At 46.8% G+C, this 17309-nt stretch overlaps 1 protein-coding gene across 11 annotated transcripts in view; it reads right to left on the bottom strand.

Moving 5' to 3' along the window:
- Positions 1 to 15325, bottom strand: part of CDH13 (cadherin 13) — a 1167676-nt gene extending 1152351 nt beyond the window's left edge. For 10 of the 11 annotated variants that reach the window (XM_077984054.1, XM_077984047.1, XM_077984053.1 and 7 more), the window contains exon 1: positions 15157 to 15325. Coding sequence is in view for 6 of the 11 variants with exons in the window: in XM_077984047.1 (XP_077840173.1) it covers positions 15157 to 15236 (80 nt within the window). In the remaining 5 variants the exon portion in view is untranslated. 11 annotated transcript variants of the gene reach the window in all.
- Between the last annotated feature and the right edge of the window lie 1984 nt (positions 15326 to 17309).

Here is a 17309-nt window from a genome sequence, read left to right as displayed (position 1 = left end):
AACTGGGTTTGGGAAGTAGATGGAAATAATCTCTCACCCTCCAGCCAATAGGGAAGGCAAGTACCATGACCTCTCCCTGTCGCTGTCGACACCCTTGCCTGCTTTCTCATTCTTCCTGGCACTCATCACCCTCCTGCAGACATCACATACCTAGCTGTTCATTTTTTTATTGTCTCTCCCCCAGCCATTACATAAGCTCACAAGGGCAGGGGCTTGGCCTGTCTTACTCATTTCTGTATTTCCAGTGCCTAGAAAAGTGTTGAGCAGTCAGTCAGTGCTGAGTAATATTTGTTGATAAATGACTTAATGCGTGAATGAGGGTAACTGTTTAGACAGCCTCCACTTTTCTCCCATCTCCTGTCCCTAAAACATCCATAGTTCATTCCTTTGACCTCAACTGGCTTATTTACTCAATGTTGAAAAGTACTGAGAATGTATCACATGTCAAAGATGAGGCCCTAAGGTAGCATTCTAGGGCTTTGGCATACTGGTACCATCTAGTGGGAAAGAGAATATCTGCAGGTGGGTGCTTAACCAAATTCAGAAGGTTTTAAAAACTACCGCTACCATAACTCTTTCTGTTACCCATTAGCTCTACTGAGGAAGTTTCCATTAATGCATAATGGTGGCAAGAGAAATCTCGTATATTCACGCCCTACCCAGGGCATATACGGACAGTCCAACAACTTGCCATACGTTTCCATTTTTCCTGCTATGATGCTTCCCAAGTCATGGCTGCTCCCCATGACAGCAAAGACTCAGCAGGGAAGCACAGATAAGTTAATGATGGCAGGGGTCACTCCTGCCCAGCAGAAGATAAGGACAGGTGAATACACCCCCAGCCAACTATTCTGCAGAGGGGTCATTGTGAAATGAGCTTTACACAGTGCTTTTGTAGAGACCCAGCAGCAATGAGTCAGTTTCCCATGACTGTGACCAGCTCAATGACACATTCACTGTTGGCTTGCTGGCTATCCTTCTTCTTGGTCTCACTCTCCCAACTCTCTCACTTATGGGCCTTGAGATCATTTCCCAACTTAGCCCCCTGAACCCAATTCTGTGTCTCTATTTCTTTAGAGGAATTCAATCCAAGAGAGTGTTTAACCCCGAGATACTTGTGGGTAGCAAGAGTGCCTTAAAAATTGTAGTCCAGATAATTATTACAAAGCTAAATTATTCCTATGTTAGAGCTAGTCTGAGAATTATGTTCCATAGTTGAATACCAACATCTTTACCTTGATACAAGTTAATGTGAATAATCTCATGATACGTGACCCTAAAGAAGTACTATGATTTTCATGGCAACTAAGGCCAAAGAGAATGCCTGGTCCCCTTTGCTGGCCTCTGCCCTATCCCTGTCTAAACAAGCTTGACCAGCTGGTAAGGGAGCTACTGGTTTAGATTAGTGGTTGGCAAACAGCAGCCTGAGGGCCAAATCTAGCTCTGCTTGTGTTTGTAAATAACATTTTATTGCCCTGCCCATTCGTTTACATATTGACTGTGGCTGCTTTAATGCTACACTGATAGAATTGAATAGTTGCAAGAGAAACCAGCTAGATATCTCATTACAGAAAAAGGATACCTACCCTGGTTTATATCATTGGTTGCCATGTTTATAAATTCCCAACAGTAAAATTTGAACACAAACAAAAAGTAGAGAGTTGACAAAAGTTGACCAACAACACTTTATCAGTAAGGACAAAAACGCCATCTAGGTATTACTAACTTCATTTCACAAATGGTAGCACATTTCATCTCTACACCATAGAAAGGCCATTCCATCAGAACAAAGAATCCTCTATCCCAAGAGAGGGTGGTGGACAAGCTCAGAACAACTCTGTCTATCACTCTATCCCATTTGAACATTTTTCTACAGCACTATCACTACGCAAAACTACCATATTTATTTATTTTTCTTGTTGATTGTCTTTCTCCGCTATGAGAACACAAACTCCAAGGAGGGAAGGCAATCTTGTCTTTCTTAATCACTGCTGCCTCCCCCAATGCTGAGAACTGTGCTTGAGATATTGTCTTCCCTCAGTAAATATTTGTTAAATGAATGAGTTAACCAAATAGGGAATGCACAGATAGGCACGGCCACCGAGTGGCGGGACGGTGCACAGCGTGGTGAGGACCCTGTCAAAGGGGAGAGTGTCTGTCCACCAGAACGGGCTTGGAGGGCAAAGGCCATGCTCTTGCTGCTCTGTGGCCAGTATGGAAAACGGAGCTGGGTACATAATAAGCACTCAATACGTGTTTGCTGAATCAATGGCAACCCTCACTAAAGCACTTAAAAGGAAAAAACACTGGTCTGGTAAGACAAAAATAAACTTCAAGTTAGATTCAATCCAATTGCCACACCGTATAGATCCATGTGTCTCTACATAGCTACAGGCTGTATATTTCTTGTTTTCTTTTTGTTTGGGGAAAACATTACAAAAAGTAACTTGCAGAAAGCACTGACTTAGGCAACAGGGTTTCTTAGCACCCCTAGGGAAGAATGCCATCCAGCTGCAGGACACAGCAGCAGGCAGAATTTACCTGCATGGTTGAAGTTGCAGGTGAGCCATGCCCAGGCATCTGTGGGCCATTCTCACTGGGATGTTCTTGCTGGGGAAACCATGCAGTGCAGGTGGGTTTTTTGGCCCTGGTCAAAAGCAAGGACCCGGAGACAAAGAACACAAACGACCCTGGGCTAACCCAGTTCTGAAGGTTGCAATCAGGAGCCCAGACAGGAAGCCCAGGGCCCAGATCCACTTTGAGAGACCAGGAACTCAAATGAGAGGTCATCCCAGGCAGCTACCTTGACTTTAAGGGAGCTGGAGATCAAAATAGACAAAGGAAATAATTTTTATATAATGAGGGGAGTGGGAAAGGAAACTTTTATATACTAGTGCAACATAGAGGAAAATAAATATGTACAGGAATAAAGATGTATGGGTACAAACCATGGTCCCAGTTCTCAGTGACTGTGTGGCCTTGAGCAAATGACTCCACCACTCAGAACTTCTCATCATACATAAAATTGGGAATAAGAGTCGCCTCTAAAGGTTGCAGGAAGGATTCCAGATAACATGGGTAACTAGTGCATAGCAGCTACAGTAAATTGTGGTTACATGGAGGGACTTTAAAAAAGTACTCATGGCACTGGTACACACATTTGTGCACACACACACACACACACACACACACATACTGCCCTAATAGAGCCTCCTGGGAACAGCTGATGGGCACATACATTAAGAAGATGAGATCCCAATTTTTTTAGCAAAGACTTGGAATCAACCCAAATGTCCATCAGTGACAGACTGGATTAAGAAAATGTGGCATATATACACCATGGAATACTATGCAGCCATAAAAAACGATGAGTTCATGTCCTTTGTAGGGACATGGATGCAGCTGGAAACCATCATTCTCAGGAAACTATTGCAAGAACAGAAAACCAAATACCGCATGTTCTCATTCATAGGTGGGAACTGAACAATGAGATCACTTGGACACAGGAAGGGGAACATCACACACCGGGTCCTATTGTGGGGGGGGGGGGAGGGATAGCATTAGGAGATATACCTAATGTAAATGACAAGTTAATGGGTGCAGCACACCGACATGGCACATGTATACATATGTAACAAACCTGTACATTGTGCACATGTACCCTAGAACTTAAAGTATAATAATAAAAAAAAAAAGGAAGATGAGATCCCACCAGATCAAATGATTTTATGAGGCATGAATCCCCAGGGGAACAATCTTGGGGGACCTACTAATATGGGAATTGGCAAATCCTCCCTGGGGAGCAAACTTTATTTTTTTTTTTTAATGTCCATGCATTATAAAATACACAGTCATTTCCCCCATTAAGTTAGTCACATCCTGAAAGCCAAGGCCCCATGACACCTTTAGACCATAAACTTCCTTGGGGAACAGGTTGAAAAGTAATACAACCAACATTTCTTAAGCATAGGATGGCATCATTAGCATACACTTATTTAATTCTCACAAAAATCCTGCAGGGCAAGCACAGATTTTCCTTTTTAGTTGTTTTAATACAGGGGAAAACAGACAAGGAGGGAAATGAAGTCACTTATCTGAGGCAACACAGTGTGTAAATGGCTGGGTAGGGATTCAAACTCACTTCCAAAGGGCTAGGAGGTCTCCCTAATGCCCCTAAGCAGTCCAAGGTACCAGCAGCTCTGGGTCCAGGCAGCCCCTGGCTCTAACTCTGCTCCAGCGCATTTCCTGGTGAGGTCCCAGATTGCCGTGCTCACCTCTGGGTTCCCAGATTTGCAGCATTCTTCATACTTGGTAGGTATTCACATTTAAGGGAAGAAGGAAGAAAAAAAGACGGCAGAAAGAGGGAGGCAAGGCAGATGAAAGGAACCAAAGGAGGGCACAGCAGCCTCTCCTCCCTTTAGTCTATTTCAGCCTCTACTGTTTCCTATTGTAACAATTACCACATTTGTAATTATTTCAACTACTTACTTGTTTTTATCTGCTGCTCCCACAAGACTATAAGCTCCATGAGACACGGATTCAGTTCATCTTGTTTACCTCTGAATTCCCTAAATGCTCAATAAATACTTGCTAAGTGAAGACATGGGCCCCAGGTGGACTCGCCCACGCACAGACCCAGGTGCAAATCCCAGCTCACCACTTGTTATTCTGTGATCTTGGGCCAGTTCCTTAAACTCACCAGTTTCTTTATCTGTTAAAAGGGCACAGTAACTATACAGACCTCACCTTGTGAGGATAAAGTACCTAGGAAAGTGCCTGGCATACAGCACTCACTAAGTATCTTTGTTGAGGAAAGCAGGAAGAAAAGAAGGGAAAGACAGCAGGAAAACAAGATAGACACGTTGAGAATCAATACTGCCACAGAACGCAATAATCTTTCTTACTGCAAAAATATGCAGAACTGCAAGGAGCAGAGGTACACCCTCTGTTTCTCACACACCAAACTTCATTCAGTGGCTGAGTCAAACTCACTAAGTGTTTTTACAGGGTCCAGTTAGACAGCTGTAGAATCCTGGCCAAAGGACCTGTTTCCTTATAAGTGATAATGATTTAGATAACCTGCATGCATCTTTGCAGCAAATTAGACTTCCCTGCATTCTAACATCTTTTTACTCACTTGAACCTCCAAGAAACCTGGTCCATTTTACAGATGAAAACATTGAAGCTGCTTGCTGAAGATCACACCATGAGTGAGGGGGTGAGCTAGAAACAGGATCCAGGTCCATGGTGTGCTGGAGCCAGTTAGTATCAGGTTGCAAGAGCCCATTGTTAAATTTTTAGGAAACCCTCAGGTTAGTAGATTCAAATTGCCCATGATGGGAGTATTTACACCACAGAAATTGGCAAGAGGTACAAATTACTTGGTTGTATCTTGGTTTGGGTTTTGCTTTTTGGTTTGGGTATTTCTTTAGAGTGGCCCCATTGTTAAACATTTACCAGTATACCACTGCCTGGCACCCAGTTGAATATTCTCCTACTACACCAAAAACATAAGTCACCAAGGCTACACCCAACATGCTGAAAGAGGCTCATTAGCATTCACAAAGTGATTGCTGAGGGTAGGAGATCATTATTTGCTTCATGTAAGAATTATTTCCATTGCTGCTGATGGAATGTTCAAGAAACGATTAAAGGGCTTGGCAATGTTTCTCTTAAATATCTTGTGCATGAAAAGTCTCAGAGATTGGTTAATTATAGGGGCTGCACCTCGGTCACTTTATTCAAGGGCATTTCCAGGCCCCCACAGTGGCCATCCCAGATGCAAGCATGGACTGGATCTGCTGGCAATACTGTAATGCAGGTCTTAGGTGCCTCTCCCAGGAACGTTCTGCAGCCTGGATTCCACTCCCATGTAGAGAAGCCCTCAGACCGACCCTGTTTACAATGTCTAACACCTGGTCTCCTTGTTTGACTCTTCCTGCCAATTGGAAGAGTCAGAACTCAAGCTGGCATCCTTAACCTCTCCCCGGCCCTGCCATCTCCATACCCAGCCACCATCAAGGCCTGTCAAGTTATCCGCCTATATGTCTCTTGGATTATCTGAATAGGATTTAGTCCATTCTCGAATTGCTATAAAGAACTGCCTGGGACTGGGTAATTTATAAAGACAAGAGGTTCAATTGGCTTGCAATGCTGCATGCTGTAGAGAAAGTATGGCTGTAAAGGCCTCAGGAAACTTACAACCATGTCAGAAGGGGAAGGAGAACGAGGCACATCTTCACACAGCAAGCAAGAGAGAGAGGGGGCACAAAGGGGGAAGTGCTATACACTTTCAAACAACTAGGTCTTGTGAGAATTCACTCACTATCACGACAACAGCAAGGGGAAATCCGCCCTCATGATCACCTAATCACCTCCCACTGTGCTTCACCTCCAACATTAGGGATTACAATTTGACATGAGATTTGGCTGGGGACATAGACCCAAACCATATCAGTCTACTTCGCTCATCTGCCCCATCTCTGTACCATCATTCCTGAATCCAGCGTCCCATGATCTCAGCCCTAGACCAGACTTTCCTTTCCATTCTTACCCAGCTCCAACCCATTTGCTACTTACAGCCAGAATGCAAATCTGATCACGTCACTCTGTACCTTTCCCTCATTACCCTCAATGGCTGCCACTTGCTCTGAGAAAAACACCAATATCCTTGCAGTGGTTGACAAGGCCCCATCGACTCTGGCACCTCCCAGCCACACTTCACACCACTGCCTTGGCTGTGTGGTGTTTCCCCTAAATAGAGGCTTCACCCAGACTGTGTCTTCTTCCTGGAATGCCTTTCCCCACCCACGCCCTCTATTGTGTCTTTGTCTGGAAGCCCTACTGCTCCTCCAGATTTGGGCTCAAGCATCAGGTTGTCAAGGAAGTCGCCCAGATCCTTCATCTGCCTCTGATGTCTTTCTTGTATTCATTCATTCATTTGTTCATTCATGTTTGCTGAGTATCTACTATGTGCCAGGCACTGTTCTAAGCCCTGGGAGTATAGAAGTGAACAAATCAAGCCACAATGTGTGCCACAACGGAGCTTATAGTCTAGTGGAGGAGAAAGACAAAGAACACCTAGGCAAAATATTTAGGACGGCATGACCTCACACAGCTGGGCTTCCTTCCCTCATCGCGATTGTCTCCATCTTCAATTATTCATTAATTGCTATTGATCCTTCCTGCCAGGCTGTGAGCCCCGAGCAGAGACTCAGTCTGCCTTATTAGCAGCTGTATCCTGAACACACAAGTGGTGCTTGGAACATAGTAGGTCCTCCACAGAGATCATAGGTATTTACTGGAGCCATTTGGTCTCAGGTGAATCTCCCTGAACTCAAGTTGCTTGAGTGCTTGGGGCCTGGGAGGAAAAGTCCCTAATGGCTGAACTTCTCAGGCCCCCCCTTATATGAGAAGACTCCCAGAAGCCTCTTTGGCTGTAACTTTAAGTTAGATAAAGAGTCAGGAAACTTTTTCTCTAAGGGACTAAATAGTAAATATTTTCAGCTTCGGGGGCCAGACAGTCTCAACTCTGTTGTTATAGCACAAAGGCAGCCATAAACAATTATATAAATGAATAGGTGTGGCTATCATCCAATAAAACTATTTATAAAACCAGGCTGCAGGCAGAAATTGGCTCACGGGCCATAATTTGCAACCCCTTAGTTAGATGATCCCAAATGCCCAACGGCTGATGGCATTTGAGGAGGGATACTCCGCTCAGTCTGAGTCAGCCTCGGTTCTGCTGGCAGTGTCCAGCAACTTTCCACAGGGCCTACATCAATCAGTCCACAGGGAGACAGCCACAGAAGCTCAAGCTTCAGGTGTCTGCAGCCAGCACCTTCTTCCTGCAGCACACAACACAGGAATGCGGTTCCCTAACACCTTGGGGGAAAGAGACATTGGCCTGAAGACCCCGTAAGGCAAGGATGGCGGCTGCCACATTCCTTCCTTCCATTCCCCAGGCTCCTCCAGAGGCTGAGCTCATTTCCGGGCCCTGCCCAGGCATGTGGCAGGGCTGTTGATGGCTGAGCAGCTGCTGCCCTCCGCCCCAGCCCAGCCTGCGTTCAGCTAGGAGACACAGGGTCTTTGTGCCTCTGCAGCAGATCGGGTGACGCTCATTGGTGTCTTTGAAATGAGACATGACATGTCAAAACGTGCCTATTGCTAATGTTAATTTTCGAGAATTTGACTTCTGTTGGCAACTGGCAGAGGAAAAACAATCACTTTTTTTAATATGAGTATATGGAGTTATATTTACCCTGATCTTTGGGGTCTGTAGCTATGGAAAACAAGAATCATCTGAGGCTCACCTGCTGGTATGGGATGAGGCAGACAGATTAGTCTGGTATTTACAGAGCCAGAGAGCATTAATTGTAGCATTAACACTGTGTGTAGAACAGTTGTGGGTGTTAACTGTTAAAACAGATATAAAAACATCACACAAGCTCCAGGACGGTGCTAGGTGTGACAGTGTCCTATGCATAAGAGTACTCGGCCAGGCGCAGTGGCTCACGCCTGTTTATCCCAGCACTTGGGGAGGTGAGGCGGGTGGATCACGAGATCAGGAGTTCAAGGCCAGCCTGGCCAAGATGGTGAAACCCCATCTCTACTAAAACTACAAAAATTAGCTGGGCCTGGTGGCGGTCAACTGTAATCCCAGCTACTCGGGAGGCTGAGGCACAGAATTGCTTAAACCTTGGAGGTGGAGGTTGCAGTGAGCCGAGATCGCGCCACTGCACTCTGACTTGGGTGACAGAGTGAGTCTCTGTCTCAAAAAAAGTACTCTAGGTGACAAAGCTGCAGATGCAACTTTGTCCTGAAGTTACAGAGGTGCTGAATACTAGGACGGTGTTCCCAGAGGCCCTGGCAAGTCTAAGTACAGTAAGTTATTGTGATGTTCTGGTTATGTCTACACCGTGGGGGAGCAACACTCCTGGAATGACGATGTCCAGGTGTCACTGTTCTCCAAGGACAGCGATGCTCTTGGTACAACACTACATAGAGCAGGGGTCCCCAACCCCCAGGCCAGTACCAGTCCATGGCCTGTTAGAAACCAGGCCACACAGCAGGAGGTGAGTGGCCCGTGAGCAAGCAAAAGCTTCATCTGTATTTATAATGTCTTCCCAGCACTCGCATTACCGCCTGAGCTCCGCCTCCTGTCAGATCAGCCGTGGCACTGGATTTTCATAGGAGTTAGAACCCTATGTGAACAGTGCATGGCTGGGATCTAGGTCACATTCTCCTTATGAGAATCTAATGCCTGATGATCGGTTACTGTCTCCCATCACCCCCAGATAGGACCATCTAGTGGCAGAAAAACAAGCTCAGGGCTCCCAGTGATTCTACATTATAGTGAGCTGTATAATTATTTCATTTTATATTACAATGTAACAACATAGAAATTAAATGCATAATAAATGTGATGTGCTTGAATCATCCCAAAACCATCCCCTGACTTCCAGTCCGTGGAAAAACTATCTTCCACGAAACCAGTCCCTGGTGCCAAAATGGTTGGGGACTGCTGACAGAGAGGGTATGAGGGCCTCTATGTGATCCCAGGGTTTCAGAGTCCCTTGGCTGCCGATGCATGATGACATTTTGTACCAACACACTGGTGTGCCAGGGCTTGTACTGACTCAGAGCTGCAGTGTGTCACTTCTCTGCATAACTCTTACATCTGAAGCAATGATCTGGGTGCTGTGTCCCTCTGGGTGCTGTGTCTCTCTGGGTGCTGTGTCTCTCTGGGTGCTATGTCACTCTGGGTGTCCGTCCAGCAGTGCTGCCAGTAACGTGCTCAGGAAGGGGCAGTCTCCTTGGTCATGCTGTTCCAAAGCACACATCCATGGAATTCAATCACAGGGAATGAGAAAAGGCCGCTCCCTGCCTTTTCAAATAGTCCATCACTGAGAAATTAACTGCATCAATTTGATCAAACCTCAACATTTGTGAAAGCAGAGGTTCCAAACTCAAAAAGCCCTAGAGGCAAGCAGGCAAAATTAGTGAGCACAGAAGGCTAGGTAGTAGAGAGTGGTGGGGATTGTGGCAAGCTACCAAGGCACGTCCTGCCTAAACAGGGCAGTAGTGACTCAGCCCTGTCAAGTATGGCCATGTGGAAGTGTGGATCTAGGGCTGTCTGACCTGACTTTTTCAGAAATACTAGAAACCTGGATTTCTTTTTTATTAATGTACAATTTTCAAAACATTTGCGCCAAACAAAGTGCATCCACCGCCAAATTTAGTCTGTGGCTGCTACTTGGCAACCTCTGCCCAGAAGCCAGAGTTGCAGGGTTGGGAGAGATGAGTTTCATTACCACCAAGTAGATGTCTCGAGGTTCAACCTGCTAAGCCAGAGGGTGACCCATTTACCTCCACAGACCCTGGCTCAGTCGGCACTTCAAGTTAGAAATGTCCTTTCTTCTCCTCTCCTGCCTTCCCCGAAGCTGCCTCTCTCAGCAGAGAAAGATGACTTTCCGCCCTAACTCTAGAATAAGGCCACTGCTGAGTGCCTACTGCAGAAGCAAGAGATCCTACAGCCCAACCATTGTCTGTGCAGCCTGTTCATACCTGGGGAGCCAGGCCTGGGATCCCAGGTGGCTGCAGAAGAAGCAGGCTGTGGGGAATTATATTGGCAACATCCTTCAGGAGGGTCAGATTCTCATAGGTGCATGGGCACCTGGTCGACAGCTAAATAGAAACAATGCCGAAACCACTGGTCACTTGGTTTGATTCTGTCCAGCTGATTATTGTAATTGGATGACAGGTGGATATTTCCCTCTCCTTTTCAATGGGTGTTGGAAAGTGAGTGGACCAAGCTCAGGAGGCATGCTTCTGGGTGGTTATGTAAGGGGGAAGGCTATCTCCTTCCACAGGCAGAACTGTTCCTGCCTTTTGGCTGCCTAAAGAATAAAATCAAGTCCAACCAAAGTCAAATGCCAGGAAATTTCAAAACTTCCTCACATTCCATATTGCATTGTCTACAAAGGTCTTTGAAATTCTCCCTGCTCCAATACTCACAGGGGATACAGAGTTGAAGAATGAATTAGAACAGAACCAGCTACAATAGGGGAAAAGAAAGAAAGCAAAAAGAAAACTAGTGAGAAAGCAAGAAAGCAAGAAAGCAAAAGAAAGAAAGCAAGCAAGCAAGAAAGAGAGAGACAGAGAAAGCAAGAAAGCAAGAAGAAAGCTAGCAAGAAAGCGAAAGCAAGCAAGCAAGCGAGAGATACAGAAAGAAAGAAAGACAGTGAAAAATGGCAGGATTTCTCATTTGGGGATGCTTGTGGCAGATAATGTGTAATAAGGAGAATAGTTTTGTTTTGATGGAGTTGCTACGTTGAAGTTCTTTAAAATGAGCTGTAGATTCAGAATTTTGTAATGCTGTGGATGGAGCCCTCTTCTGGAGAAATTTTTCAACAGGTATTACAAGATCAAAATGCACAGAGATGTACACACTCGCTCAGATGCGCACACAGAAACACTGTTGGCTACTTAGATGATATGATTGTCACTCAGGTGTAAATTAAATCCATAGTTTGTCCTTTTCCTTACCTTCCACTAAATATAAATTAACTAGACTCCCCGAGCAATTGTATTTTTGGAAGGAAATAAGGATGTTTTCAAGAACCTAGCTATACTTTACTCTAAACATTGAACTTCAGATTGAGGCTCAACTTACACATCCAAGTGCTGATACTTTTAGATAATGCTGTTATCGGGTATGTTGGTTTGTTGGGCAATTTCACTATAACACATAGAGGATACTTCTGGAAGGAAATAGATTTTACTTAATGGAAAACCCAAGGGCTAAAGATAGAAAAGGGGAGAAGGGAGGGAGGCAGAGTAGGAGCGATCAGCTAAGATGACTGTTGGGGCTTTTAGTATAGACTGTGGAATTACGCAAATTCCAGATTACATACTCAGCTTTGCAGTTTATTAAACCTGTTTTGGGACTTGCTAAAAAAAATATTCAGACAGGTGAACTCTATCACTGACTCCTTTTACTACATATTCCGTTTCCCTAGTGCTCTGGAAATCTTACAGGCTGTCATGTATCAACCCTAGGGGGGCAGGGGACAGCACTCTCTTCAACCCTGTGTCTTTTTCCTCATCCAAAAGGTTCTGCAAATAAACAGTGCTCTTAAAACATAACACACAAATTTGCAGGAGCACTACAAGACACTGATTCTCATTGAAAATCCTGAAAATCAAGATTCTGACCCCAAGAGAGAACTCCCCACTTTATAGCGAAATCTCAGAATTCCATGGAACATTTTTAGTCACTCCCAAGTGACTGTCCTCCAAGCCTGAACCACTCCCTAAATTCCTAATTCTTGGGGGATTACTCATTCATTGTTAGAACTCTTGGTTAGTTGTAAGTGCTACCCAAATAGGGAGGGGAATCACATTTACCACGGAATTTTTTGCTCATTTCTTTCTTGATTTGTTTCGTACTCATTACTTATCATAGGCAAATTCCAGAGGCCACTTCTGGGACAGACTTCCCCAAAACACCCCAGGGGATAGGAGAGGTGAGTGTTCAACGGTGCCAGCTTCCAGTCATTGATGCTTAGAATTCCTCACCTCCTACCAAAATGCCTAAAACAACAAGCAAGCCAGTAGGCTTACAGAGATTGATGGCTTCCAAAGCCAGACCCAATGCTTTACAACTGTGGTGGAAAAAAACATACAGGCTTGCCTGAACACCACCAGGGCCGAGTGACTAATTTGCTTTATTACATTGTTTTTTCCTTCTGTTTTCTCTCTGCCTCAGGAAAGTTTTGTTTTTACTTGTCGACTCAAAGCCTTCAAGACTTTCCCCACTTTTTTCTATGGCACACAGAGCTCTGCAGTGGAACTTCTTGCCGGTTAACTGGATTGCATCAAAATGATTTTTCTGTGAGGTACTATTGCTACCGGGATATCCATTACTATCCTAATGTGGACATTTGCTCTGATATGCATAACAATTGAAAATAGAAATAAGCCTCTCAGGGCAATCATTTCAATTCACAGCAAAATCTCTGCTTCCTTCGTCTAAATAAATAGAGTGAGCCTTCAGAACCCACCTGTGCCAGCCTGGCCCTGGGTGAGGAGACCCACCAGTTCATTTGCAAAAAGAACCATGCACAGAGCCCTTAGTGCATACAAATCGATCTTGGGGCCCTGTCACGTGGTCTGTCTTGCTGTAAAGGCGGCATAACTTTGGGCAAGCCCTGGAATCTGAACTGAGGTTGAAACCTGCCAAGAAAAAAAGAGGACTGTGAAGTCCTGGACAACGCAATGGTAAGTGCTCTCAGACACCCACAGCTCCCAGAGTGGCATGCATTGCATAGGACATCCTGTTGAATGCAATCCTATCCACTCAGCAGTCCTAGGAAGGCAGCAGATTATTTTACAATGGAGAACTTGGAAGCTCAAAGAGGTTAAACAACTTGCCCAGGGTGGTACCACTAGCAGATGGCAGGAAGGATCTGTCTCAATCCTTGCTGTCTGAGGCATGCTCCAAACCGCCTTGCTAAACTGGGGTATATGTACACACATACAGCCTTAGGAATCTTTAGGTTACAGGACATCTGGAAAACTGGTTCACAGCCAGGCTTGGGATCCATGGCAAGACTCAAGATTGTAGAGACCCCAAGATAATCAACCAGCAAAGCCTGGTAGAAAAGGAGCTATAACTGGGCAGTCCTCAATGGGGACTGTATATCCAAGAAAGAAACAACTCAGGAGCATGGGAGCGGGCTCAGGCACTTGAATCTCCCCTGGTACTATCACCCATCACTGCATTTCTGAGACGTTAGCCCATTTCCAAAGTCTAACCCCAACATTGCTCTAGCAGTGTCTCCCCTTAGAAGGCTGCTCCTGTCTCCCCATCCCAGACAGTCCCTACCTGGGACCCCAACTCCCTTCCCCTCCCTCTCACCCGCAAACTCACACCTGAGGCTCTACCCCAGCCAGGAACTCAACACTTATTCCTAGCACCCTGAGGCACTCCCTGTCTCTTTCCCTCCTCTCTGCCCGGCCCTGCCCTGCCCTGGCTCCTATCCACCCACTTGAAGGCTGCCAGCTCACTCCAAGTCCCAAAGCCTGCCAGAGAGGCGATGGGGGACTGGATCGGGTGCTCTCCGAAACCACAGGCCCCCGAGCAGCGCTGGGCGTGCCCCCCACAGCCGCCAGCACCCCAGGCCTGGCCTCGGAGCGCTGCTTTCCTGCACTCAAACTTCCCGAAATCTCTGAGATGCAGAGGTGATTGCAGGCTGACCGCGTCTCCCTCGCCCCCTCTCCTGGTTGGCGGGCCCTTCCCTCGCGCCGCAGCGCTCGGAGGGTTAACAGGCAGCTGCAGCCCGGGTGGGCAAGGCTTGAACTTTTCTCTGCGCTCCGCTCCCGCCCAGGGAAGGCAGCAGAGGCGGCAGCCCGGGATCAGGCCGGAGCTCCAGCTGGCTGGACAATAGGGGTGCGGGGGGCTGGGGCCTGCGCCCTGGCGGGGGACGCGCTCCGGCCCTTTCGGGCCCGGGTCTGTGAGCAAAAGGACCCCGATGCGGGTGCGGCCGGCGCCGGCGCCTTTGAGCGACAGCGGCAGCCGGGCTGCGGCTCTCTGCTGCCCCGAGGCGCCTTCCAGCGCGCAGCCGGGCTGTGCCAGGGGGCCCGGGCGCCCCGGGAAGTCGGTGGTGCCTGCTCGGCCTCTCCAGCCCCGCAGCCCGCAATCCGGACTCGAGCAGCGCTTCCGCCGCTGGGCGCTGGGCTGGGTTGGAAACCGCGGCTCGTTGGAGTCGCCTCCAACTGAGTCTTTCTCCAATGCACGGAGCCTCCGGAGGAGGGAACCAAAGTTACCCCACTTGATGTGGGCGAGAATGTCGCCCCTGCTAGCAAAAAAGGACCGGGAGCTCTCTCCTCCTCCCGTGAACAAACCTCCACACACACACACACACACACACACACACACACACACACACACACACACGCCAGAGTGGAAGCCTGTGTGTGAGGGGGTGCCTAGGATCTCTGGGCTCGGAATGACCTCCCTACCGAGCCCTGATCTGTCTTCGCCGCCGCGACCGGAGGCCCCGACCCCCCGAAAGCCCCCTCACCCTGCCTGTGCCGAGCGATCTGAATGCGGAAACGGGGCGCGGAGCGCGCCCGGCAGCCCCTCTTCCCTACCTGGGACAGGAGAACGCACAGAACGAGCGGAGTTCTCGGCTGCATTTTGTCCGACTAGAAGCGCCCGGCGGCGTTTTCATTCATGCACGCGGCTGCACTGAGCATATTTTCCGTGGGAGCCAGGCTTTGAGGAGAGGCTCTGCCTCGCCAGCCAGCCAACTTCCCAAATAGATCAGCAGCAGCATCACGAAAGCATTGGGTAGAGGCTGATGACCAGGACCAATGGCTTTACAAGACGGATTCCTTCATAACGCTCCCTCGTTTTGCATGGCAGATACGGGGTGAGCACCTCGCGAGGAGCGAGCCCCGCGGAGGTGGCAGCCCATTTGCTTCTTTGGACTGTTGGGGCTCAGCCTCACAAATCACGCTGGGCAATGCCAGCTGATTCCACTTTTCCAGAGAATGGAATTGCACGGGGGACTGGCGGCCACTTCCAGCCTAGTGCAAAAAGATTCTCTTTATTAAAATGTTAATAAGATCTACTCTATTTCCAATAAATCAAATAAAATGACCCCAGCAGTTCCAGCCCTTTCTATGCCTGGCAAGCCTTGGCAGTGGATTTTTTTTTTTCTTTTTTCCTTTTTTACCCCCATTGTGGCCCAAGTCATGATGGTGTTTGGTGTTTTCCTGCCATCTCACAAATCACAAAGAGGACAGATCAATTGGAGTTTGCAGAAAAAATTCCATCAAGGGGCAATAGATTTTATTAACTGCTCAGGTGAGAGTCTGACTAGCCACCTACTCCACAAATGTGCATCTGGCACCAAAGCTGGGATCTGGATTGGAGAAAACTTCTTTTTTTATGTATGGATGTTACCTCTCAGAAGCTCTGAACTACCCCCAGGTACTCAGAACAGCCGTAGTCACTGCTTAAGGGATTTTATAAACGGGGTGCTTTGGGACTGAGGGTAAGAGGGACATCTAAGTCTGCCTTCCCTAGTAGAAATCTAAGAATATGCAGGGAAGACCTTAATTTATCATTTCCATGCAGCCTTCCTTTAAAAAGAATTTAAGGTGTTTTACATTAAAGGACATTTGTGCAATAGAATTTATGAACCAAAATAGAAAATCTGGGCCAGAAGGAAAAGTTCAGCAAACTGAAATGACAAGCCCAAATTCTAATGTATTTGCTCTGATTTGGATAAGAGCTTCCTGATAGCCAAAGCAATAAAAGAAACATCAGTTACACAGTTTTGTTGTAGAAACATGTAGGCAATGTCTTTCAGCATTATTTTCCATGGGCTAAATACAGGAATAAATGCATTATGTAACATGTAACATAACAGGACACTGAGCAATGGACCATGCCAAGATCCAGTGGACGGGGATGTATTTCTAGCATCTGGCACAGGGCCTGGAACATGGAGATAGCAATTAGTGTGTGTTAAAGAAATAGATGGCTAGACTCAATCAAGATGCAGCAGAAGGTGGGGAGGGGCAAGGAGTCTGGAGCCACATCATCTAGGCACAGCCCCCAGATCTGCCACTTACTCATAAGTTACTCAAACTCTCTGCCTCCATTTGTTCACAGGTAAAATGAAAATACGAATTATACTGAATTCATAAGGTTGTGGTGAGGATTAAGTGACGACATAACCACTGAGTAAATATAAAGCGATGTGCCTTTTAAGATTCCTTCATTGGCTACTGTTTGGTCAGAAGGTTATCTCCTGTGGTCCCAAGGTCATTGAGAAAGATGCAGTGATGTCTGAAGCTTGGCTGCTGTAGCCAGCACTGGCCCAACAGATGGCAATGTTGGCAAAACAACCCCCAGATGAAACTGGGAAAGGTGAATCTTGCTGCTTCACCCACTCATTTCCCTGCCTAAATAGGGTCATCTGTCCTGGAGCCTCTGATCAATACGGTCTGACAGATGATGTCACAGGTCATGACACTTTGGAATCCATGTGTGTGGATATCTATCCTCACGTCTCCCTCTGGTTTACCAGGGAACTTCGGAGTCAAACAGGCTTCAAATCAAGGCATCTGGAAATATCCAGACTTTTCTCCATTCCAAGAAGGGCATCATCTTGTCATTCAGGGCCAGTTAAACTGAGCCCATGGCTTAGCAATACAAAGATAGCGAAAGAGAGCAGAGGACAGCTTGGGAGGTGATAAACCACCATGAGGAACTAGACCACAGAAGACGAGGA

This window comes from Macaca mulatta, chromosome 20 (assembly GCF_049350105.2).
Source record: "Macaca mulatta isolate MMU2019108-1 chromosome 20, T2T-MMU8v2.0, whole genome shotgun sequence".
In the NCBI taxonomy this organism is placed as follows: domain Eukaryota; kingdom Metazoa; phylum Chordata; class Mammalia; order Primates; family Cercopithecidae; genus Macaca; species Macaca mulatta.
This window is presented reverse-complemented; position numbering and strand designations above follow the sequence as displayed.